The 26,598-nt window shown below is 44.4% G+C and overlaps 1 protein-coding gene across 1 annotated transcript; it reads right to left on the reverse strand.

Annotated features, from left to right (window-relative positions):
- Positions 1 to 2,006: 2,006 nt before the first annotated feature.
- LOC147033282 (putative sperm motility kinase W) lies at positions 2,007 to 23,562 on the reverse strand. The gene is made up of 13 exons (XM_085871518.1): positions 23,384 to 23,562; positions 23,111 to 23,197; positions 19,822 to 19,860; positions 19,436 to 19,484; positions 15,122 to 15,187; positions 13,739 to 13,809; positions 13,544 to 13,600; positions 11,295 to 11,531; positions 8,189 to 8,311; positions 7,947 to 8,004; positions 3,041 to 3,204; positions 2,225 to 2,330; positions 2,007 to 2,069 (listed from the first exon to the last, which is right to left on the reverse strand). Exons 1-13 carry the CDS (start codon positions 23,510 to 23,512, stop codon positions 2,053 to 2,055), a joined length of 1,203 nt encoding a protein of 400 aa, XP_085727644.1. The 5' UTR covers positions 23,513 to 23,562; the 3' UTR covers positions 2,007 to 2,052.
- Positions 23,563 to 26,598: the final 3,036 nt, after the last annotated feature.

Raw genomic sequence — 26,598 nt, forward strand, 5'->3', positions numbered from 1 at the left:
CCGAGTCTTCAGGTCCTTGGTACTTCCAGTCTTGCTCTATGGGTGCGAGACTTGGACTTTGACCAAGGATCTGAGACGGAGACTTAATTCCTTTGGTACCAGGTCTCTTCGGAGAATCCTTGGCTATCGCTGGTCGGATTTTGTGTCCAACGAGCGGTTGCTGAGAGAGACTCGGATGAGATTTGTTACCTGCATAGTCCGTGAGCGTCAGCTGCGGCTGTATGGACATGTGGCTCGTTTTCCTGACGCTGATCCTGCTCACCAGATTCTCTCAGCGAGGGAGTCTCATGAGTGGAGGAGGCCAGTGGGCCGACCACGTGCCTCATGGTTGCAGCAGGTTGACCATCATCTCAAGGAGATGGGGATGGGCCTGGCATCTGCCTGGGGGATGGCCAGACGGAGGCCCCTGGAGTACCGGCGGAAAGTGGACGCAGCGACGCGCTGTTCTGGCACATGCTCCCATACCTGACCTGTTTGATATTTTTAGCTGGATAGAACCTCAATTCCACACATAATGTGGTAAATCAAGGTTGTGTTTTGTGATGAATATGGAACATTTGATAAACCTCCAGAAAAGTTCAAAACAAGGTCCTTGTCACACTCCCCTCCTTATTCAATCATCCTACCTTGATGTCTGAAACATCGAGACTTGAGCTTCTTCAATAACTTGTCCAAGCTCTCAGAAAGTCCTTTCCACTTCACGGGAATCTTCAACTGGAATTGAGGGTCCGGGCTGCGGTGAGAAAAATTCACACAAATTGTCTTTACATCACGATTGCTGTTCCTATCAGGAAACAATACACTCAAACACACCTGGCACAGTGTAATCTATTACGGAAATGCGAAATTACAAACCTGAAACAAGCGTAACGTGTCAACAAAAGGAGAAGCAAATGTTGGGCTGTGACTGATAAAATCAGTTTTAAAACAGAGAACTTCAAGAAAGAATAATTTGAGACTCACGTCCCTGTTACAGTGTTGATGGGGGGAAAAAAAAGAAAAAAACGTTTAAACATTGCAACAGTAAAAACAACAATTTCTTTTTTTGCCATAGAAATTCATTCATTCATTGAAGGAAGGAGTGAGGGGGGAGAGGGAGGGGGAGGAAGGGGGGAGAGGGAGGGGGAGAGGGAGGCAGAGGTGGAGAGGGAGGGAGGGGAGAGAGTGAGGGGAAGGGGGAGAGGAAGGGGAAGTGAGGGGAGGGGGAGAGGGAGGTGAAGTGAGGGGGAGAGGGAGGGGAGAGAGGGAGTGGGGAGAGGGAAGGGGGAGAGGGAGGGGGAGAGGGAGGGGAAGTGAGGGGGAGGGAGGAGAATGAAGGGAAGTGAGGGGGGAGAGGGAAGGCGAAGAAGAAAAGGGGGAGAAGGAGGGGGAGTGAGGGGGGAAAGAAAATGGGGAGAGGGAGGTGAAAGAGGGAAGGAGTGAGAGGGAAGGGGGAGAGGGAAGGGGGAGAGGGAAGGGGGAAAAGGGGGGAGTGAGGGGACGAGGAGGAGGAAGCACAACAAAGTTAGACTGCTTCTTGAAGGGGTTTATATTTAATAAATATGTCGGTAATTGTTCTATTTTTATATTTAAACGTATGAGTAGTTGCATTTAACACATTAACCAAAACAAAGGGCAATATTATCGGTTGAAAACAAAATACAACACGTGAAGTTTTACCGGATCACCGACATGGTGGGTGTATGATTTTCCAAATTACGATTCCCGGTGGAGTCAGGCCAACTGTCGAGCCAATGGGTTTTCCCAGGAACGCTTCAGACCCATGCACACAGACAGCTTCATCAACATTTCTAATGTGTCGGGTTTCTTGTGCAGCTTCTCCCCAACACAACAGAAGGTTTTGAAGCTGTTTTCACCAAGTAAAGAATAAAGAAAAGGAGGAGAGTCTCACAGCTGGTCCTCATGTCAAACAATTTCGAAATCTTTATGAAAAGAGAAACTCGACTGGGTTTTGGAATTCAGGAAAGGAAACTTGTCAACAACAATTAATATTAAAAACACTGAACGAACCATTTTGATGTCATGTTGAAAGTGTCGGAAGAGTCGAGGCTGCTATTCATCTGGCTCGCCTGTGTGGAGACAATAAGTAAATAAGTGTGATGACATAGTGTGGAAAATCATGGTTTTATTTTGTGATGAAGAAGAACCTTTTCATCCTCCTCCAGAAAAACTCGAGTCCAAATAAGGAAGTCTTCAAATTCCCCTGATTATTCAATCCTCCCACCTTGACGTCTTAAACATCGAGGCTTGAGTCTCTTAAAGAATCTGCGCAGACGTTGCCAAGTTCCTCTGCGCGTCACCTGAATCTCCAGTGAGGGTTTGGGTGTCTCCTATTGTGGAAACAAAAATCACATGAATTATCTTGAAAAAACGAACTCTGTACTCAGCAAGAACGATACAATCACACAGCTCCGGAATTCACATATTACCCTCGAGAGGGGATTGTATTTGGGTCCATTTGTTAGTTTGTCTGTCGGTCTGCACAGAATATGTTCTTGTCGGCCACAAACACCACCTGGTGATCGCCATTGTTACATACATGTTATCTTTTTTTCTCTATAAAGTATGACAATTACAATGTGAGCACGTCGCTGAAGTACGTACTCTGGGAATGCAAGTCTGTCTTTAAAGGATGTCCTATTAACATTGTGTGTCCGTCTCCAAAATACACGTGATTGGAACGTGAATCCACACAATGAACCAGAAAAGGTCTGTCTGGCCGCTGTATTAACATAATCATACGTCGGTTGTGAATACACCGTCTATAAACCACACAAACACAAACACACAAACACACGAACACCACACAAAACGAGTCTTGGTGAGAGCCTGCAATCTCTGATTGCTCTTTTCACTTCCATTGTAGAAATGCACAATAACACAAAAACATCAAAACGATCACGAGGAAGAAATGAAAATGTTCTGTTGTTTTTGATCAATTCACTTTGAAATCTTCAGCAGAAAAATAGAAAATGTTTCACAACTTCACATCATAACACAACAAACATTAATTCACCATCATGAGGTACAAGGTGTTTACCTCTTCCTGGACAGGTAATGACACTGATTCTGATTCTGGATTGCCATGAACACAATCACTCCTGAAAATATGTATTGATTCAATGTTCTCATAATTAATTTCCATTCCAGCAACTCCTTCATGGACTCTTTTCTCTTCAACAACAACCTTGGGAGGGAGGGATTCTGAGAGGAGGTCGAATGAGAACAAAAACAAAATTACAGGAGTGAGAATTCCTTCACATGTGATATTTTCTAAATCTAAAAATGGTAAAACTCTGCAAAAAAAAATTTGATGAAACGCTGTGAAACTCGAACTTGTTCTCCAACTTATCATCATAAAGCCGTGCACAAAGTTTCAGGTGAATATGTTAAAGGGTTTGGGGAGAAAAGGCTGAAAAATCACAGGTGGGATGGACAGACGGAGAGAAAACGTGTCGTCCCCTCCGGAAAACGAGCATGGGGTTTTTATTTATCACAAATTCTCATCGTGATGATTTCACACACTCAGGTGATGTGATCACATCATGATCATTGCTGAATTTCAAAATAAGATTTCACTTCAAACACTCAATGTCTCCATAAAGTGGACATTTACAGCGACACCTCCATGACACAGATGAAGAAACAACATCATGACAATATCTCTGATGTGAGGACAAGGTTCACCAAAGAACTTGTTCCTCATGAATCGATCAATGAGCCACACGGTGATCATAACTCCAACATCTTATGACCTGATCAGATGTAATATAAGATATCGATACCATCCCGGCTTTTAACACATATTTCTACAAGTTGATAAATTCTTGTATTGAGAGCCCTGTTAAGTGCAGCCATTGTTGGTACACTCAACAAAAGCAAGTCGGTCGTTCAAGTCCTTTCAAAAAAAAAAATAGTTTTTCCTGAAATTTTGCTTAATACGTGAATGATGGAAGAAGAAAAAAATCAGGGGTAAAATTGGGATTCTCAATGGCAAATTAAACAAATGATGAGTGATGATGTTGACTCCTTCATGAAGAGAAGGCAAGCTATCGCCGGCACCATGGCCAAGTTCCAAATTACGACCAAAACTACTGCTCAGAAGGTGACGGAAAACCACCAAATATAACCCTTGCTCAAGAAGCTGCTTCGATGACACCGACGCTCTGTTTTGAGTGTGGACCATCAGTGAAAGAGGGAGATAGAGAGACAGAGAGATCACACAATGAAGTTCACAATTGGCATCCCATAACATTCAAGGCAACAGAGAGGGTGTGTAGTGAGAAAGTAAATCAGGCATTTGCTGAAAGAAAACCAAAATCAGGCAGGAAGTGGGAAGGAGGAAGCATGGGGAAGATGTCAAATGTCAACAATGTGTTCATGATCGCGTTGAGCAGTGAAGTGTAAAGGACGAGTCATTGAGAGTGAACACTGAAAAAAATAGGGGGTCTGTGGATTCCAGATCCTGACCTCGCCTCCGCCCTTGGGCTGTGTCATTGGGCTGGATTCTCATTACAAACTGGTGGGAATGGCTCTTTCCTTGGTCTTTTTCCTTGTCGGCCTTACACCTGCAGCTTTCAAACGACTTTCTCATCTCCGAGCCACACTTTGATCCTGTTTTTTACCTCCTTGACTACCAGGCTTGTGCAGTTATGAAACTCTGTGAGGGTCAGACCAATGAAAGATCTTGGTTGGTCAGAATCCCAGGTGCCTTTAAGGTCTTGCAATGACTCGGGGACATCGTCGTCTATACTGTTTATCAACACCTTTGAGGACACCAAATTTGAAATAGATTGATTATGGTTGGCGTGTAACAGATTGAGAGATAACTGACAGCCTCTGACTATTTACAAAGACACCATCGAATCAGAGAACAACAGAGCTGTTCAATTAACTCCATAAAGATGTTGGAGATGTTAATTAGGGATCAGATCGCGAAACATTTTGGTAAATTTCAACGATATGCATGCAGTCATTCATCATGGATTAAAGGGAGGTCATGTTAATTTTTTATTCAGGTTCCATGAAGCAGTTTCTGATTGGATAAAAGAGGGGTAATGGATGTGGTAGATATCGATTTTCAGAAGGTACTTGATAAGGCACCACAAAGAAAGTTGTCAGACATAGTAAGGTGAGGGCTTGCGGAGTGGTTCGTCAGGTGACTGACTGGATTGAAAGCCGCTATGGTGATCGGAACCATCAAATAGTTCTGACTGACAGGATGTAAGTCGTGCGGTATCCCAGGGATCGGTATTTGGACCATTATTATTCAACATTTACATTGATGATTTGTACCGTGGTGTTCGGTGTTGGATTATTAATTTGCAGATAACATGAAGCTTTGATGTCAGGTTGAGAGCAGAGAGGGAGCTGATGAGATTTTAAAAAGTCAAATTGTTTTCACACATTCAGCAAAAGATTGGCAGATTCATTTTCACCCTTTGAAGCCTGAGCTCCTTGGACTTTTGGCTTCCCCACCCTGGGCTCCCTGGAGAAAAATCTGGCTGTTCAGGTATGTGGAGGTTTGAATAGCGGCTGGTAAAACGACCGCTCGGGTTCAAAGGGCTAACGTAACAAATGTGAAGGGCTGGGGATGGGTAAGAATCATAAAAGTTTGGATTACATGCGATAAGGGGCAATCTTGGAACATGTCGTAGAGAAGAGGGACCTGGGGGTGGTAATAGATATGGGGGCGGGGGTAAGCAGACTGGCAGTGCCAAGTCGGTGGAGCAAATAGGGTTCTTGTTTGTATTCACAGGGGGTTCAATTACAATTAATCAAAAGAGGTGGTTTGAACATTGTATCGGAGTTTCGTGAGGTCTCATCGACAATATCATGTGCACTTTTGGTCACCACATCTGAAGAAGGACTTGACTGCCTCAGAGAGGGGTCAGTGTACGATGACAATATTGATTCTGTGACTCGATAGACGAAGCTATGAACAGTGAATGAAGGAGAGAGGACTTGAGACATTATAAAGGAGATTACAAAGGGATCTCATGGAGATTTTACTTTGTTTCTGCACAGGAGTCGGCTCAGACAAGAGCAAGGTCGGTTGAAGAGTGGGACAAAAATCAAGGCAGAAAATAAATAGAACAAGAGGAATGGGAGGATGGGAGGACACACTGAAACGAGCAAGAAAAGATGGTTGGATATCAGATAGGTCATTTATGCAGGAACAAAACTGTGCCCAAAACACTGCCTTGGGGAACTTCAGCCTCCATTGGAAGAGGGTTGGAGAGGGTTTCATTGATTTCCACCCACTGACTGCATGAAAGTCAAGAATCCAGGAAGGAAGGCGGCCTCCGATACCAAAGCCAAAGAGCTGTGCAAACAATGCAGAATGACAGACTGTATCAAATGCCCGAGAAATGTCCGGAGAGATGGTCCGAAGTACAGATTTGGCACCTCCAAGTACTGCTCAGATGGGAGAAGAAGCATATCCGGAGTTGAGGGACCAGGACGGAATCCAAACTGATGGTTGGAGATCAAGTTGTTTGAAAGCAGGATGGACTGGACCACAGCAATAATGATGGATTCCATGACTTTGCTTGCAATTGTAAACAAGCTCACTGGCCTATCGTTGGTCGGGTCTGTTTTTATCCCTTTCTTGTAGATGGGAGTGACATTTGCTGACCTTAAAGCAGAGGGGAAGGTGCCAAAGGAGAAGGAAAGACTGAACAGTGCAGATAGAAAGGAAGCAACACTAGATTTGTAGGATTTGAGAACGTGGCCACCGATGTCATCTGGACCCGAAGCCGAAGCAGGGTCAAGGCCAGAGAGCACTTTCTCTGCCTTCTCGGGTGAGTTGCGTACAAAGTCAAAGTGAGGGTTGGTATATCGGGGTGCCACAGGGACAGAACAGGATGGGTTTGGGACCCAAGGTTTGGAGGCAAAGACAGAGTATGGACATTCTGCCCTTGCTTCTGCAGTTACACTAGTTGAGGTGATTGGGGGGAGTGGAGGGGGGTGATAAAAGGGGAGCCAACACCAGAGAAGACTTGACAAAGCACCACCATGACTTGGAGGAAGGAGATGAGCTTGAGAGTTCAGCCTTGAGATTTGTAACTTCATGATTTCGAGCTTGGCCCAGGATGGATACATATTTATTGCAAGCCTTACGGAATAAATGAAAGTTACCCTTCATCAGATGAACTTTCCAAACTGAGAAAGCAAGCTGTGAAGAGAGGACAGATTGAAGTCCCATCGTTTGGCCAGTGAACAACCATATCCTGCATTGGTTGAGGTTGCTCCCTTATAATAGCCAGAAAATTATGAGCCTTGAAAAGAAAGTGAAGTTAAGTTGATAAACTGTTTGATTGAATAAATTCATGTGGAGCAGATGTTGTGAAGGCTTAATGGACTGAATTGCCTCCTTCTCCATAAAAGTTTCTTGTGTTTCTTTGTTGTGTGTATCCCAGTGAACAAGATTTATTGCAAAGAGATTCCTCTTCCAGCAACTCAATTCTCCCAAATATTTGGAAAATGTGATAAAACGATACCTTTATGACAATTGTAATGGAAAAGAAAATCCACCTTTGAAAGTACATGCTTTAAGAGAGTCACAGAAAGGATCAAATGATAATCAAATCATACGTGCACCAACTTCTGAAAATTAGTTCTCAATTGTGACCGAGTTTCCCGATTCCTGTTGTCATGGAGAAAACACGGCTGTCACCGAAATTAACTCCAAAATGGATAGTGGGGGAAATAGCGCCACCTCTGGTGGAAGCCGGTGTTACACATCCTGTTCATTTATCTTATGACTTGTTGTGATCAATAAAAAATTCTTAGAAGAATGACAAAGTGCTTTTTCCAAGACTGTGACGCAGTACATTACCCACCCAAGGTGGGCTGAGAAGGGTACTCTGGCTTGGAGGGCAGGAGTGCCCGCTAGTATTTCCAAATATGCATCCATCGAAAAACCAAATGAGAGCATGACTTACCGTTGTTTCTCCAAGGTGTTCCTGGAAAATTCTCAAACCATTGGTGGTGCATTATTTCCTGAAGACAAAACATTGTGCAATAAAGTTTCGGAATCACAGAAATACACCGCATTACACCTCAACCCCCCAACAATACCAGAGCAATAACACAACACAAGATCGGCGGCCCAGACCGTACTGCAGAACTCGGTTGTGGATTCAAAATAAAATCTCCAAAACTGCCTCTCATTGTGGTCACCGACCTGCATGGAGATCCTCGTTATTGCATTCTCACAAATCATGGATGATAAGAGGGAAACGCATGATTTGCTCAGCATTGCTGGAGGATGGTATGGCGTTAACTCTTCGAAGGGTGACTCGATTTTCTGTCATGAGATGGTACAGGTACCAAATTATTGATCAACATCCAGAGGTAACGGTCACACTTACCTTGAGCAACAAAAAAGCACGACACAAGAAGCCACATTCAAATTATATCCAAGATTATTTTCAAAGGAAAAAATTTAATGTTTTCTTTCTTAAAAATCTTGGCTCCAGAAAAGCTTCACTCAGATGGGAACAAATTGGGGAAATTAAAAAAAATTTAATTGAGGAAATTAATCAAAAGGAAGGTGATAAGGGTTCAGGTTCATCCCACAGATCGGCAAGCAGCAGCCTCTTCACCCTCTGCAGATGTGAATAAAATCACAAGGTGGTCCAACACGTGGAACATGTCTTTCAAGCCTGAAAAAACTCACACTCTCACAATGTCTCTCTGAAAGGACCATCTGGAAGAACGCCCCCCCCCCCATCCACTTTCTCAACAATGCTCTTGAAGAAGTCCTTTCATTCAAGCTTCTCATGTATTTGTTTACACTTCAGGACTTGTCTCCTCAATCCACCAACACTGATATGATTTCAGCTTGGGAATTCTTCCACAGAAAACTGCTCTCTCTCGTATGCACAGATTAATCCCATCTTGTCTTCATTTATCTTACCATCCTCCCGCTCATGCTTCTCTGAATCCTCTGGTGAGGCTGTTGCTTTACTTAAAACAACTTGCATTCTCCTTCTGGAAGGCAAATCCGACTGAATGCAACCTCAGATCAATCCACAAAGCCCACAACAAGTGTGTGTATACCCTCAGGAGAGCTGGAAAACAACATGTATCCAATCTCAAAAATGAACTTTCAAACTTGTTTCCCTCTAAAACCTGGTGGCACCTTGTCAAGTCTATCTCTGGTATTTGCTCCCGTTCCATCCTTTTCCTCTCTTCAAATGGCACAACAGCCGATTCCACTCGTGAGAAGGCTGAATGCCTCAAAACCTTTTGTCCGGAACCTCTTCCTCTCTGAACACAATGAAGATATATCGTGTTAATGGGGATAGGTGTGCATAGCGAATGCGAGTCAGACCAAGTTCGTGTTCTTTCCCTCTTTGACACACTCATCTGGAACCATTTCCCACAAAAGGTGAACAAAGACACATCACGATGTCCCGACATCCTTCCTTCCGTGGAGAAATTGTGGAGAATCCCGCACAATCAGCTCGAGTGAGGAAGGGAATATTTAGACTACGTGCCAGTTCCCCCCAAATGGAAGCAATCCATCCAATCTGACAGGTGAGCACAAATCTCCTCGCCCGTCCAATTTCCTGGAAAAAATTGCCTGTAATGTTTGCTTCACAAATCAGGCACTATAACTGGGTCGAAAGACAGGAATCGACCAATGACCATCTCGGAGGATCTTGACCACCCCCGCAAGTCCTGCACCAATGAAGAGTTGTGAAGCCGAGGAGTAAGGGAGGGGGTAAGGGAGGGGATGGGAAATGGAATAAAAAGGAAGGAATGCACAAAGCACAGAGAGAGAATTTTGGGTACAGCGTTGTACAGCTTTTCTCTCACCGACCCTCTTCCACACTTGAAAGAAAACATTTCCTGACATAACACTTCTTCATGTTTCGACTTTTCCAACTTTCATGTCTCTACATTCTTCCGACCTTTTTGACCTTCCATTCCCATCTTCCATACTTTCCATGGCTTTCACCCAGCCACTGACACACACTTCAAAGCTGGCGCAGATTCACATCGTCCTGTTGTTGACACGGGACCACCACATGAGATCGAAACACCGCACGAGTTTCCTGCCAACCATGCCGTCCATCGTGTTTGATCGAGGGAACATCCAGCCACCCCCGCCTGACCGGGACCCTGATAGATTGGAGGAAATAGTACAGGAGGGAGTGTGCGGAAGGCGAACCTGAACCCCTGAGCAGAGGTTCACCACAGCTTCAAAGAGGATTGCAGAAGGTGTGTCGAGGTGCGTAAAAGACCTCACATTCCTTCTTCCTCACCATCATTTCTCACCCCTTTCCTTGCATTATTTCCTTTCCTTGGGTGGCTGGATCCATTTCACGTAAAGGTGCAAAGTAATTGTTTAAGGCATCGAAGGGTGGGTATATCACACAGTGGATAAGAGGTCGTGCACATGTTCCTCTAAATTTCTGAATTTTGCTTGCCTTGTCTTTCCTGAAGTCTCCCACTATTTCCCCATTTGAATTCCCAAAACATTTCTCCCACCAATTTTCTGCTTGTGTAACAAGTTAATGAAAGACATGATATCGTGTCCTGACTTTTTACTGCTGGGGTTTGATCTGAAATAGCGCTCCTGGGATTGGACCAAGTGAATAATTGGTCTGATACACGCGAGGGTGTGGCACATAACAATCATTCGCTCGGTCAATTAGTAGTCATTGCACAGTCACAGTCGCGGTTCCCCATCTGTTTCATTCATCTCACAAGTACGGTAAACCAACCCTGAGCACAAAGATATAGCCGGAGTTGAGTGTTGGAGACGGTGTTCATGGTCTTTTGATGGACACGTTGGGCTTTCAAAGTTTTCCGACCCATCTCCGTAACAACATAAAGGAGGAAGAAAATGGGTCGGTGACATTTGGGAGGTGGGGAGGTGTGGTGTGCAGCCAGCGTGGTTGTAATTTCTGTGTCGTCTTTTTTATTTTGAACCACCATTGGAGAGTTTTGGGGATCATTTACATTTCCAATCAATGTCAATGTCAGAAAAATGTTTCTGGAAAATGAACAGAAGCTCTTTTTGCAAATGAAGGAGAGGGGGGAAGGGAGGGGAAGGGGATGTATCATTGAAGAAAATAAAAATTACTGAACGGAAGAAAGGGTTTGGATGGATAAGTGAAAATAAATCAAGGGAGGTGAGGGAGGGGAGATGTTTCAGAGGAGTTTTGAGGAAGAGAAGGGGAGAGGTCAAAACCAACAAATATAACAATAATTTAAGATACAACATTCATGATGGTAATGATTAAAATGATGATGAGAGGAAATGTAAAAATGCTCACTCGTAACTCCTTCTTGGAAAAGGGATATTTTTTCGTGAACATATAGTGCAGCATGACTCCAGCGGCCCACACGTCAATGGGAGGACCTTCATAATTTCTCCCTCTTAGGATCTCTGGAGCCATCAAAGATAGTGTCCCTATTTTGCCTTCAAGCCGCTGACCCGGGACAAAACATCTGGCAAGACCGAAATCAGCCACTTTAAGTACTCCCGATGAGTTACAAAGTAGGTTTTGGAGCTGGAGAGAGGATAAAAACAGAGATGGCTTTGTTAAAGTGGTATGATATCAATTCGTAGAAATCATACCAGAAAGATGAAGACATAACCAACCACAAATAGACATAACCCAGAGATTCTCTTTCACTGAATGTTGCTGAAGCCGGCCAAAACCATGTCAGAAAATTGGAATTTATCCAACTCTTTTCAAAAGGTTGTGTGGCATCTTTCGCATCTACAAGTAAGAGTTGGCAGATGGTGCAGCTCGGTTGAGTTCTCCTCTTAAATCACAACACCTCGATGATGTCACACTCCTGGCAGAGAATTGGGTTGATAGTGTGAACATGGATCCACGATCAAAGCTGCCTGGATGTCAGATCAATTGGATATATTGTTACCTCTGAGCTATGTTGTCAGTTCTTTAATTTAATAAGTTTGTGCAGATTACTGTCCAAATTGCTGTGAACATGACACTTTCAAAAAAAAAATCACCATTCTGAAACTTGTTTGAGTTCAAGATCTATCCGATGAAGGATAAAAGGAAATATTACCCAGTTGGAATTACAAGCCGACAGGATGGCCTTGAGGTACGCACACTCGCCTCTACATTGCTGAGCCTGGGTTTGAATCCTGACCGAGCTTTCAAATGTCATCCCAGTGTTTCACTGGCAGAGTGATTCATCAATGTTTGTGCCGTCCTTTGGATGGTCATTAAACATCAATCTCATCTGTCGGTCTTCGTTGGTGGAAATTAAAGACCCACATTGTCCTTCACAAAGTGTCGTTGAGCTATCGCTGCACCCGGAACAAATTCCAAATTCCTGCCCCAACCTTCAGAGGGGAAGGATTCAATCAGTGGCACAGCCATTCCCTCAGTCATGATGCTGCCCTGCAGCCTTGTGCTGTATATGAAAGGAGGTGGATTTACAGGGTATCTCACCGACAGCTGCATGGTTTAAAATGATCCTCATAAACTTGAATGTACATACCATGCTACTTCACTGTGGTGTCAGATTTTCATTCAATATCAACACACTTAATGTTCAAAACGTTCCTCGAGCTTTTCAAATCGACCCAGAAAACATGCTCAATTTCCCGAACTCGTCATACGAGAGAGTGAAATATATGGTGTCATTGAATCATTTGCAGGACTGTGCCATGTCTCCAGGTTAAAATTGCAAGTTCTAAAGTAGTGGAGAGGAAAGCAGACGTCTCCGCATGTTTTTATCAACAAATGTAAAAATACATTCAGAGAATTGGTGAATTTTCATGTGAAATATGATCATTTTCACTTCCAAATAACATGACTACAGGAAGTTTCATTCCTGATCCCCTGAATACTTCAAGTCATAAAATCCATCGAATCAAAACTCGAATTTTGAAATGATCGATCAACATGTGATGAACACTCAGAATTGGCAAGATTTGCAGAAGTGGATCTGGGTGGATGAACAATGCACCATATTCCTCAAGGAATCGCCCACTCTCCCTGAAGGAAACCATAGGATCTTTTACGTCCACCAACTAATGGCAGCAGACGGGACCCCCAGTTTCACATGCATCTGAGGGATGGCATGTACAATGATGAATCACCATGCTTGTGAAACTCCATGATGAGAGTTTATACCTGGGTCAGAATTCAAACCCAGGCGAGATGACTCAGAAGCTAAGTGTCGGTATCTCGAGGGCACCCTTCCAGCCCCAAAGAATATAGGAGTTTATTTAATGAATTCCTGTTGAAACGCAGCACCACCAAATACAATGTTTATATTACGAGTGAAAATTTTCCACTCAATCAGCAAAGATGAATGAAAATGAAATTTTAATGTTCAGGTGATATTGCTGAATTGTGAACTTCCAGATGTTGCTGTTGTTAAAAGTAACGTCTGTATGTTCAACATATGAATGAAAGTTTTGTGAATTTCTGTGTGTGTAGGAATGAGAGATTTGAGAAAAAAAATCCGTGAATTATGTGATGAAAATACAATCATGAAATGAACCGAGAAAAAAACATCTCGGTGTCTGGATTCTTACCTTTATGTCAGAATGAACAATGTTCTGATCATGGATGTGTGCGAGTGCAGAAACAGTCTGGAAAAGATCAAAAGCACGTGATGAGATTCCTTTTGAAATTAAAGATCAAACTCGTTCACAATTATCTTGTTTTCTGTTGAATAGAACATTTCAAACCGGACGTGTGAATCACACTTGTGAACACGATTCACTCACCTGGTACATTATCGGCCACGCGAATTGTTCAGACAGAGGGCCATTTCGAGAGACGAAATCATGGAGCGTTTCTGCAAACAAAACTCATCATGAGACTTCACAGAAACAAATAAATACAAGGCATGTACAAGTGAAGTGATAATATATTAAGTGATTCTTCACCATTGAATGATATAATAAGGAGAGAAATAACAAATACAGAGAACGATATCTCAACAAGTTACGGACGAATTCGGACAAGACTTCGTGGATGAGTTAGGGAGGTGACAAGAACAAGCCGATTCAATTTTGGTTTCGTTCCGGATGTGGATCCTGCCGATCATTGGGAAACAAATTGGAAACGATTCAGACTGGCGTCAGTGTGTCCTCGACAGAGTGTCGTTCTAGTTTCTTTGTGTCATCTAAAAACTTATACCGTGAACTTTAGATACAATTGTGCAGAAATAACTAACCAAAAACGAGTGAGTTCACAGAACATGATATCCCCTGTCGTGTTCAAGTCTTTTCTTCAATTTTAATAAAATAATGATTTGAAAGATCGTTTAAAAATCCGCAAGTTTAACACTCCTGAAGCAGTCTTACACATCACACGAAAACACTGAAATAAGACGACATTGAGTCACAGTTTAGAAGATGGAGGCTTCATTGATCACCATAGAATGCAGCATCAATCGGCTTCGGACACAGCCATGTGACGGTCTCTTCTTCACCCCCGATACTGCACCTCTCACATGCCGTGCCCTCATGCTATGTATCATATTTATAGAGCAGGTTCTTGGAAGTATTATGAAGACAATTTGCATTCCACAGCGTTCAAATGTACAATTCAATTCCAATAAAGGTTCAGAGAGGTTTGAAGGTTTATAAAATGATTAATTCTGGATTACACCACCATTTTACCGAGTATCGATTACATCATCCTGTTTGACATCTTATATCAGTTTGTTGACCTTTTGTTTGCGTCCTTCATCATGTCCTTAAAAACACTAAGTTTCCTGTTTGGAATGATTTTTAATTTTGTTTGAGTGCCAGGCAGGACGGCAGAGTAAAAAAAGATCATCTCACTCCTCTCTCCACATGTGTGATTGGAACAAATTCAGAGCCAAAGTCCGGCAAAACGACAGACTTGTCGTCGCATTGATGTTCAGATTCGTGTTCAAAATAAAACGTTAAATTCAAATGAGTTGTTCCTCCATCATAAATGATGATCATAAACTGATGAGGCAGACAGATGGATGGACATGAACCAAATGCTTCACCCTGCTTTTCCATTTGTGTGCACGGGGTAATTATTACAGATTTTAAATTGATTACGATGTTCAAGTGTGAGATAATGAACACAAACATCATCAAATAACAGAAGGAGAATTGAAAAGGCCTTACCCCCATCAACAAACTCCATTGTTAAGGCTGCGCAGTCACTCAAAACTTGAAAACGAAACACTTTCACTGCACAGGGACAGCGGGATGGAACAAATGAAAACAATGTTGAAACAGGTCATCAGAACACGAGACTTAGTTGATCCATGTTACCCTTGGTGTCGTTTATTTAACTAGTCTGGGCCCGTCGGTGCGTAAACGATGACTGGATTGGGGCATTATTTCAATTCGATCGGACCAACCGTATCATAAATGGCCATAACTTGGGAAACACCTGGGAAACATATTCAGGTCCCCAGCGTCAATTGTGACATCATATGAAATGAAGAAGAATTGTGACGCGCCTCTCTCTCGCCCCCACTCTCACCCTCTCTTGAATTGTGACGCCCACTCTCTCTCACCCCCTCTCTCCCTCCCTACTCTTGCCCCCCCTCTCTTGCCCCCCCTCTCTCACCCCCCTCGTCTCACCCCTCCTCTATTCACCCCCCTCTATTCACCCCCTCTCCCCCCTCTCTCACGCTAGTCTGGCCCCTCCTCTCTCCCCCTTCCTCTCTTGCCCCTCTCTCTCTCCCCTCTCTTGCCCCCTCTCTTCCCCTCTCTTGCCCTTAGTCTCACCCCTCTTCTATTCCCCCTCTCTCTCTCCCCCTCTCTCACCCCTAGTCTCGCCCCTCCTCTCTCTCCTACTCTCTCTCTCCCCCTCTCTCACCCCTCGTCTCGCCCTTCCTCTCACTCCTCCTCTCTCTCTCCCCCTCTCCCCCTCTCCCCCATCTCTCTCCCCTCTCTCTCCCCCTCTCTCACTCCGAGTCTCACCCCTCCTCTCTCCCACCTCCTCTCTCACCCCTCTCTCTCTCCCCCCTCTCTTGCCCCCCTTTATCCTCCCTAGTCTCGCCCTTCCTCTCTCCCCCCTCCTCTCTCGCCCCCACTCTCATCGCCCCTCTCCCATCCCCCTCTCTCGCAGATATTGGTCGACAGATAAATGGCCGTAACTTTGGAACCGCTCGTCCGATTAATATCAAACCTCGAAAATGCACATCCGCGGGTCCCCAGCAATATTCCTGGCAAGTTTCAATCAGATCGGACCGTCAATCGTGCAAATAAAATAAAATAATAAATAAATAAAAACATTAATCGTGACGTCATTCGTGATGTCATAGCACCGTGTCTTGTCATTGGTCGACAGATAAATGGCCGTAACTTGGGAACCGCTTGTCCGATTGATATCAAACCTTGAAAAGGCACATCAGCGGGTCCCTGTCAATATACCTGGCAAGTTTCAATCTGATCGGACCAGTGATCGTCCGGTTATTAATAATTTGGGAAAAAATTGGCATGATAAGGTGAGGAGGTGGAACGACACCTTCAGCTGCCATATATACACCTTTTCAACACTGAAAAAGCAGTAAAATGGCCGTAACTTGGGAACCGCTCGTCCAATCAATATCAAACCTCGAAAAGGTTCCTGGCAAGTTTCAATCAGATCGGACCGGCGGTCGTCGAGAAACGGCGGTCGTAGACAGACACACACACACACGCACACACACACACACACTGCAGGAATTATAGATAGATACCAACAAATACAACCCGTCATGTTGCTGACGGGGAGATCAAGTGGGAGGGGGTAAGGAGAGATGGGAGGGAGGGGATGGAGGAGGGAGAGAAAGAAAGAGGAGGGAGAGAAAGAGAGAGGAGAGAGACGAGGAAAGGGGAGGGAGGAGGGAGAGAGATAGGAGGAAGAAAGGTGGGAGGGAGAGGTGAAAGAGGAGGGTGGGGAGAGAAAGATAGAGGAGAGATGGGGAAAGGGAAGGGAGGAGGGAGAGAGAGAGAAAGGAGGGAGAAAGGAGGGAGGGAGAGAAAGGGAAGGGAGGAAGCTGGGTTGAGGGAGGGGAAAGTAGGGAAAGGAAGGGGAGGGAGGGTAAGGAAGGGGGCTGGGGAAGGGACGCCTCACCAAACGTCACAAAACACTCCGGGGCTGAGTGGGGGCGGAGGGGGACGAGGTGGATGGGAAAGAGGAGGGGATGGAAGTGGGGAGGGGTGAGGGGGGAGATATGCATGAGGGGGTTTCTCGAAATGCATTTGATAGTGGGACTTGTGGAGAAGGGGGAGGGGTAGTCCAGAATTGATCAATATGGGATACGCCAAAACAGCACCTGAACACAGCAAGGGGAAACTGCCGGGAGATGCAAGGTTCAGGGGAGGGGTGGAGAGGGGAGGAGGTTTGGGACCAGGTAAGCATGATGGTAGGGGAAGAGAAGGCAGCGTGAAGAGAGGGGAAGAAAGGCAGGGTGAGGGGAAGGGAAGGTGTCATGGGGGCAGGGAAGAGAAGAAAACATGAGGGGAGGGGCAGGGAAGGGTGATAAAATGTGCCCAAACAGCAACATCGTCTTTTTAACCACCAGGTTTCATATAAAACCAGGTGGGAGCATTGAAAATCCATACTATCTACTTGTGAAAGGTCTGCCAGAACGCATGCATGCTCACACATGCAGCGACCTTTGCACCCCTCCGATCGGCTCAGTCCTATTCTGATTTGTGCACGATACATGGTGTGTGTGCTATTTTAAATTGAAACCTTAACAGGCAGTCCTTAACAGTCTCCTTAACAGAGAGGGGGAGGAGGGGGGAACAGGGAGAGGGGTGAGAGTGGAGAAGGTTGCGAGTGGGGAAGGGTAAGAGAGACAGAAAGAGGGATGAGAGAGGGAGAGGGGAAAGCGAGGAAGAGGGGGAGTGAGAGGGAGAGGGGAGTGAGAGGGAGAGAAAGGTGGGGAGGGGGAGAGGAAGGGATAATGGCGGATGTGTCGTCCAGTTTAACGTCCATCCGAGAGACGGTACACACACATTGATGAATTACCTGACCTGTGATTTGAACCCAGGCGAGACAGCCAACAGTGAGAGCATGGGTATCTCTCAGCTCTCCTATCGTGATGTGGAAATTCACTGCTTTGGATAATAACTAAAAACATTTTTTACTCATTGTAATCATCTCATTTATTTTGGCTTCCTCACTCCGGAAATGTCCCCAAACAGAACCGAGCCGACAGATCACCATCAAAGCTTGAAGAGCGCTCACTAAATGCCGAAACCACTCGAGCAAGTAATGCAACGAAACAGTTTAAGAAACTTTTAAAAACAAAACAGTGTTTTTATAGGTATTTATCTCTGCTGAAGTGAAGGGTCGTATAATGAAAGAAGATGGTACAAATCGGGGAAATGTGGTGTAAAATAAAGTTGCACATTTTCAGCGAATGAATCGCCACCCGACTCACCGCCGGAGGAAATGCCCGGCCAAAACGCAGACGAATGAGCCCTCAAGTGTGTTGAAGTTGATCGATATATTCGGTGACAGTACAAGTATTGCAGAGTGCTCCCCAAGTGGCTTAAGCACTCAATCAAGCACTCCAGCGAAATGGTTGATGAGTAATGGCTGACAAAGCAAGCGATTGCCGATCGGTTGTGTCATCACCATGCGTCCGGAGACGACTGGAATGTCAAGCGATGTCCGAATTGGACAAGTGAACACTTTATTTGCAATCAAAACTGCTGTTGAAATCAATAAAGAAGTTTAAATTTTAAAATTCGGTTGGGATAAAGAGATTCTCGAGCTAATGGCATGTGCATAAATTAAATAAAGCGATGAACACTTGCATCTCTGGGTGTTCACAACCATTGCCATGTGTCCATTGATTTGTAGGTTTGATGATCAGGCATTCAATATAATGTGAGAGGAAAGTGAAAAAAAACAAACTTTCCATTTACAAATTGTTGCAGCCTATTCCAAGTCGAGGCGTTGTTGAGCAGGACAAAAAATATGGCGACTTCAGACTCTTGTGAGCTGACAGAGGGCTGACCAAGATGGTTTTTTTGTGTAAGGGTTTTTTTTTTTTGTTTTTTTTGCACCACTATTTTTGTAAGGCTTATTTTGTATTTTTCTTGTGATATTTAGTATTTACCCCATAAATTATCTTCAAAGGGGTGTTTAAATTTACACAAACACCCAATTTTCATTCATGTTCTCCCTACGAGATCCCTTTGTGTGCATGCAAAGTTTGGGGCCGCTGGGTTTCATGGTTTTGGAATTATGGAGGAGACAGGTAGACGAACTTACGGACACACACTGACATTTATTATTATAGATTATGGGTCAATGGTTCCTCAAACTGTGTGAACATTTGCTCTGTCATTCATTGGGTTTCCAGTCTCGACGACTCAGCAATACCTGTGCTGTGTTAAGAAACAATGAGAACAAACTGCACGAGTCAGAGCCATCACCAAAATTGATGTAAAAGCTCAAGGAAAGGGTGCAATGCACACACTCACCAATGTTTGGATGATCAACCTGCAGTAACATTCTCCCTTCATCAGAGAGCTGAAAAACAAAAACAAATGGATCAAACTTGTCAATAATAGGCAATCATTTATTCAATAATTTAATTTATCTCATATAAAGTAAGTGAACCAGTTAAAAATTTACAGAAGGAGGTGCTGATGAGCCTCGGGGAACAGGAATCCCAAATATCGAAACTGATGATCTTTCATGGCAGAGACCCGGAAACATCCACCATTTTGCTGCCGTTTCCGTTACCTCTGCACATTCTCACATGATTACGTGTGGGTTTAAACGTCACAAACAGCCTGTATAGTCCCAATGGCCGGTGGGGTTCCATGTAAATGGTCCTACATTCACCACATTCCCATAAACTCACCATTTTCCAATTTTTTCTCTCCATGCACTTCACTGCAACCTGGGGAAGGAACAGCAAACATATGGAATAATTGCTTCGCGAAAAAATATTTTCACGAAAAAAATGAGTGACCACTATATTCGTTATTGTTGTGTGTCTGTCTGTCTGTCTGTCTGTCTGTCCCGAGCATAGCTCCGTGGGTTTTAATCCGATCCTGACAAAATTTTGGTGGGAGGTTTATATCATGATGTTGTTGTCGTTTCCTGAAAATGGGCGTGGTGTGCTCATTATGGGTGGAGCCACACCCAAAAAACGTGTTTTTAGGGGTTAGCCGATTTCAATTTGCATCTTCTCCAAGGGGGTTTGTCGAATCCGGCAGGTGTTTCGGTATTTCGTTCGCCCAATGGCACCTGCATAGCAGCACGAAGCTCGATTTTTCATTTTCGTCCCAAGGTCAAGGTCAAAAGGTCACGAACTTAGAAAATTTCAAATTTTGACATAAAAATCATACGACCGCCCAAACTTTGAGAGCTTGGATGACAATATTTTTTATGCATAATCTTGAGGTCATTCCCCACCTAAATTCTTGAAACCATTTTGCTCTATCTCGAACACCTTGCCCGTGGCGCCCCCTTCAAGTTTGTTTTTACGCTGATTTCATCAAAGTATGGATAATCCGAGGAGTGTGAAATGCCATATAGCCTATATGACGTTATATTGTTCCTGGAATGTTCCAGAGGAAGTTTTGTACCAAAGGTCATAATCCTTGACCTTTGACCTTAAAAGGTTACAAAGGTCAAATTTTCAAAGTTGTGGGAATCGAACCGGGTTTTCGACTTTCTTCAACAAACTAACTCCAATAAGCTATTGCACATATCCTGTTTCCTTATTTTAATGTCCAAAACATTGTTTTGTGACCTTTAAAGGTGATGCAAAGGTCAAATTTTGAAAGTTGTTGAACGAAACCGGGTTTTCGACATTTTGCAGCTTATATCCTGTCACTCGTACCACATCATGTTGATCATTTTTAAAACTTGGTCAAACATTATCACATTGTCTCATCCTTGACTTCTGAAACAATCTACATCGTCAAATACCGCTCGTGAACCATCGTCGTCGTCAGACTTGTCTCATGTTCTAACCTTTTAACAGAGCATGAAAAAGCAGGAAACGAGCACAATGTTGGTCTCTATTGATATACACTGATTGTAAATGTCCACCGTATGTTACGATGAATTGGATCAGATGATATAATCCTTTCATTGTTTCATTGATGGTGTTTAGTTTCAATCAGTGTGTGTTCCATCAATAAGAAGTTTACTCTTGCACACTCAAACATGCTCGAGTTGATGTAATCTTTCTTGCAACCATCGATTCGTACTCTGCTTTCGTGGAATGTTGAGTCGAGTGTCGTGGAATTTTGATGAAACACTTCTCTGATGTGATTGTGGTTACCAATGTGATGTCACAAAGTTTGGATGAAAAATGCACATTTATGCTCCGCCCATGTTTTTCCTCATGCATATTCATGTTTTGCTTCATGCACATTTACACTCTGCTCATGTGTTGCTCATCTCTGCTGGGAGGAGCATAGAGGATGGCTCCTCCTAGTCTGGTGGAACGGTGGTTGTGTGTGAAGAAAGCACGATTTTTACCGTCACACTTGGAGGGTTTTAAAATAAAGTTAAAAGTTTTTAAAACCTCTGAGTGTTGGTAAGCTGCCTGGAGCATTCTTTCTTCATATAATCTCGATACGGAGGCCGTTCCAGGATAACCAGAACTGCACCCGGGGGAGCGCATTCCTCCGCCAGGCTGAACAGTTCACGTGTTGTATCCCACTGATAGGACAGATTTGGATCCGGTCATGAATCAAAATCGAATCGGCTTCTTCTCGTCACCCAACCAACTCATTCACCAAGTTTTGTCACAATCCATTCACAACGTTTTGACATATTTTGCTATATATCATTTTTATATATCGTGTCAGGATGTACAGTGCATCTCCGTAACATTCGGACATACACCCCGAACACCCTGCAACTCCGTAACACTCGGACATACACCCCCAACACCCTCCCACTCCGTAACATTTGGACATACACCCTCACACCCCCGGTAACACTTGGACGTACACCTCGAACACCCTCCCACTTCGTAACACTTGGACGTGCTCCCCCCTCTCCCCATGCGCTCTGTAATTTTTGAATGGCCCCTTTCCCCCGCTGTTCTGTCCATTTTCTTATTTTCCATCAGATGAGGATTATCTCTAATCTTCGTGGGGATCGTGTCGGCTTTCAATGTCTTCAATTTACTCTTCCCAAACTGGGAATACAGGACGGAGTGGAACGTATCATCTTCAAACTGGGTGCTGCAAATTCCACTTCAACCAGTCTGGCCATGCCAAGTTCCTCTGCTCAGTTTCACCTCGATGTTCAAATTCTTCTTTCAGTTGAATCTTTTGGTCAAACACGGATCCTCACACCATCTTTGGTAGTTTTGCTCCAACCAACAACAATACATCGTGCTGCCCTTCTCAGTGCTTTTTCACAGTTCAGAGCATATGAACGCCGCATGTAAATGTCGGTCCCGCAGCAAAAGTATCCTCGAGATGACGTGGCGGATCATGTATGACGTCATCACATCATCGTTTTTTGGGGAGCAGGGCCAATTAGAATAAAAATACATTAAAAAAACGTTAAAATATCCGTTTCAAGATATTTATTCAAGAAAAAAACGATTAAGTGTTAAGTGGAGCCGTATTTATTTATTAAACCAAACATGATTTTCTCATTCTGTGGACGGAACTTGAAGCACTCAAGAAAGCACTCCACTCAAAACCGTCGGTATGGAACGGCAGGCTTGGCAAGCGCAAGCAAGCTGCTTGGGAACTGAACACACCGTGGTTGTCCAGCTTTGTTCATTCCATTGTGACGTAGATTGACTGATTGAAAGATATCTTGGACAATCAAAACTCAACAAAATTACAACACGTGATCATTTGTAAATATGTTTCATCAATAAATATCCGAATATTTACAATTCAATGTTTGTTCTGTTCATTTGATCTTTGCATGTGAATTTACACCAATAAACGTCGAGACTCTGAGAGACATTGGTTGGTTGACGACTCCTTGTATCTCGACCTCATGTCCAGTCAGTCCTTCGAATGAATTACACCGAGGAAGGAATGAATTACACCGAGGAACGAATGAATTTCACCGAGGAACGAATGAATTACACCAAGGAACGAATGAATTACACCGAGGAACGAACGAATGAGTGACACCGAACAAACCGCTCACATTCTTACCTGTTTCCCAGATTCCAGGTGTGTCCCTTTATATACAGTCCCGAAGGCTCCTGCTCCCAGTTTTTGTATAATTTCCAGGTTCGGAATCTGTAAGAAAACATAGAAACCTCATTCCACTCCGAGAGGACTTTCTAGAAGAGGGAAGGAAACAATAAAATATAAAAATAATGTTTCACATTCTGTCCGTGTGGAGGATGAACCTGGGGGTTGTACACAAGGTGAACATGAACACCTGGGGAAGAGAATCAACAGGAAATGGAACATATGGTTCACCTTGGGCATCTCCTTGGGAGAACCCTCGTCCCGTCTCCAAACATTCACGTCATGATTATCCGGATCGTTCTCGTAAAATCGAGACTGATGATTTCTATTCTCCTTCGGTAAAACCTGAATCCGTCTCATGGTGAAAATGTACTTCAGGAGACTGGAAAAAGAGAGAACGTTGGGAACGTCTTATCATGACGAAGGTCTTCACTCGAGTGAAACAAACAAATACAAAGTGACGTCATTCCCTGGGAGCGAATGGGAACGCGCCCTTCATTGTTCGTCATCATTGGCCGTTTAAAATGAAATAACGGTTCTGGGGCGGGGCGAGACGGGGTGTGGGGGCGGGGCGAGACGGGGTGTGGGGGCGGGGCGGGGTGTGGGGCGGGGCGAGACGGGGTGTGTGGGGCGGGGCGAGACGGGGTGTGGGGCGGGGCGAGACGGGGTGTGGGGCGGGGCGAGACGGGGTGTGGGGGCGGGGCGAGACGGGATGTGGGGGCGGGGCCAGACGGGGTGTGGGGGCGGAGCCAGACGGGGTGTGGGGGCGGGGCTCATGGAGGATTTTTGAACTGGAAGTCGAGAAATCAAGGGAATGAAATCACATTAATTCTGTGGGAGCGAAATTCTCGACTCCTCATGGTAATAATTACATCACCATGGAGAGTATTATGTTATTTCCCTCCTCTGTCATGAAATAAACTGCTGTGCGAACAATTTCCACAATGTTAATCGCGGTAATGACGTCATATCGTAAATCAAAATTCCATCCGGGTGAAATGAGGGAAGAAACGAATCCGCACAACGTAATAAGTGAATAACACCCCAATGTCCCACGGTTTGAGCTTCTGACGACGAAAATCTCCATATTTGTTGTTATTTAAAATAAAAAGGGTATTTCCGTGTTCATGTGGAAGAGTTTCACCCATGAGCAAAGATTTCTGGTGATCTGTAGACGACGGCACTTCAAAGTTCTAACCAATGACAGGGGAAAATAATGTGACGTCAGAGGAATTGATTCACAACTGTAAATACAGTACCTACTGTACACTGCACTGTACAGTGTGTACTGATGGTAACTTGTAACAAGTAAGCCATGTCTGTTTTTTACCAACACAGGTCCGGTGCTCAGTAAAGCCATGAGAAGGAGCGGCGGGAAAAAGAAACACAGAAAGGCTCTCGTACTATGTTCCATGTCGGTGTAATTAAGAGCAGTATCTCTCGTTCCAGTGACAGGAGACCTCGTGTTCCACAAGTGAGGGAAACAATTTGTGAGGAATCTCGAGGTGGTCCCGCTATTGATGAAATAAAAAAACAATTTCTTCGTGGAATTGAAAGTGAAGTTCAGAGAGATGGTGGATCATAATCACAAGGCCATGAACTCTCACAGAACATTGAGAGCCCCTCAAATGCCAATGTGTAAAGTATGACGTCACCAAGTCTGAAAATCCAATGTGTAAACTATGACGTCATCAAGTCTCTAAAATTCCAATGTGCAAACTCTGACGTCACTCGGTCTCTGAAATTCCAACCCAGACAGAAGAAGAAACCTGTGAGAGAGAGGAGGCCATCAGGAATATCCGAAAGAACTTCCTTCTGATGGACAGGGTCACAAATTTCACAGAAATATCTTCAGTTTCAAAATGTCGAACGGTGAAACTGGCCCAGTCCTTGATGAATATTATATTAATAAACCATCACTCCGTCTGTCTGTCTCGTTGGGACGTTGTGTGGAGGTGACTGTCATGGCTGATTCTTGTCTCGTCCTCCCTTGTGCTGATTTGTGTTTCCACACTCCCCATTTCGTTCCTGTGTTTGTGTGTTTTTGTTTGTGAGGTTTTCCCGTCTTTCCCCTCTGTGTTCGTGTGTTTTTGTTCGTGTGGGTTTCCCCGTGTTTCACTTTTGAGTTCGTGTGTTATTGTTTGTGAGGTTTTCCCGTGTTTCCCCTCTGTGTTCGTGTGTTATTGTTTGTGAGGTTACCCTATGTTTCCCCTCTGTGTAGAGAAGAGAGAGAAGAAGATGGAGATGGAGATGGAGATGGAGATGGAGATGGAGATGGAGATGGAGATGGAGATGGAGATGGAGATGGAGGAGATGGAGATGGAGATGGAGATGGAGATGGAGATGGAGATGGAGGAGATGGAGATGGAGATGGAGATGGAGATGGAGATGGAGATGGAGATGGAGATGGAGATGGAGATGGAGATGGAGATGGAGATGGAGATGGAGATGGAGATGGAGATGGAGATGGAGATGGAGATGGAGATGGAGATGGAGATGGAGATGGAGATGGAGATGGAGATGGAGATGGAGATGGAGATGGAGATGGAGATGGAGATGGAGATGGAGATGGAGATGGAGATGGAGATGGAGATAGAGATAGAGATAGAGATAGAGATAGAGAGAGCACGTCACACCGCAAGTCAGGGTATCGTCTGTTCCCTGTTCGTCGTTTCAAAATTCAAAAACTTTTCCCTTGAAACCTTCATTTTCCTTTTTTATTTCGCTTTTCTTTCCTTATTTTGTTCAGTTTGCTTTCCCTTTCCCAAAGTTCGAGAAAGGTTGGAATGTATTGGTAACTTCCTTCTCCTGAGTGAGGAAGATGTGGAGCGTGGTGTGTTGAAACATGGCGGCTGCTCGCTCGCAGCGATATGTCACGTTCGAACGGTTATCGCGCAAGAATGGCGTCGCAAGCTTCCCACCGGAGGGGGTTTCGGTGGAAGCGATTGTTCTCGCGATCGGGAACATAATAGGGTTTGGTGAGGTACGTGTCGCGTCGCGGATGAATAAACGAGTTATCGTGTTTGTGTCCGACAAAGACCACGTTGCTGTCATCGTTCAACAAGGCCTGTCCCTCGACTCTGGAGATACTCCTACTCAGAACGTGGTTATCTCAAATGTTCCGCCATTCCTGTGCAGTTCTGAAATCCTGAGAGCGCTGCAGCGCTGTGGACACTGCGTGTCCCCCCGAATAATGTTACGAATTTGGAAGCTTGCTGCACACAACAGCCAGAGTCCTTGTACCTCAGTTATATCGGAAAGTGTGTATTTCTAGTTCAAATCCATCCCCTGTGTCTCACAGGAATTTTGTACGTGCGCTGTGGGTTGTTTTATAGACATGATTTTTTACATTTTACATCAACAACGACAACGACAACCCTCTGCCCTTAGCATTGTCAGCGCTCTTTGCGAGGTGCCCGGGATGTGGGCATGTCTGGAATTCCATG

The sequence above is a fragment of the Eptatretus burgeri genome, chromosome 2 (assembly GCF_056783735.1).
Source record: "Eptatretus burgeri isolate ZD-2024b chromosome 2, Ebu_testis_v1, whole genome shotgun sequence".
Taxonomy (NCBI): Eukaryota; Metazoa; Chordata; class Myxini; order Myxiniformes; family Myxinidae; genus Eptatretus; species Eptatretus burgeri.

Coding starts and splice junctions, on each gene's coding strand:
- LOC147033282 (XM_085871518.1), bottom strand. CDS start 23,512: ATGAGACGGATTCAGGTTTTACCGAAGGAGAATAGAAATCATCAGTCT. Junction 15,188..19,435: donor GGTTGATCATCCAAACATTG/GTGAGTGTGTGC, acceptor GTCCCTGTGCAG/TGAAAGTGTTTCGTTTTCAA. Junction 13,810..15,121: donor AATGGAGTTTGTTGATGGGG/GTAAGGCCTTTT, acceptor TTTTGTTTGCAG/AAACGCTCCATGATTTCGTC.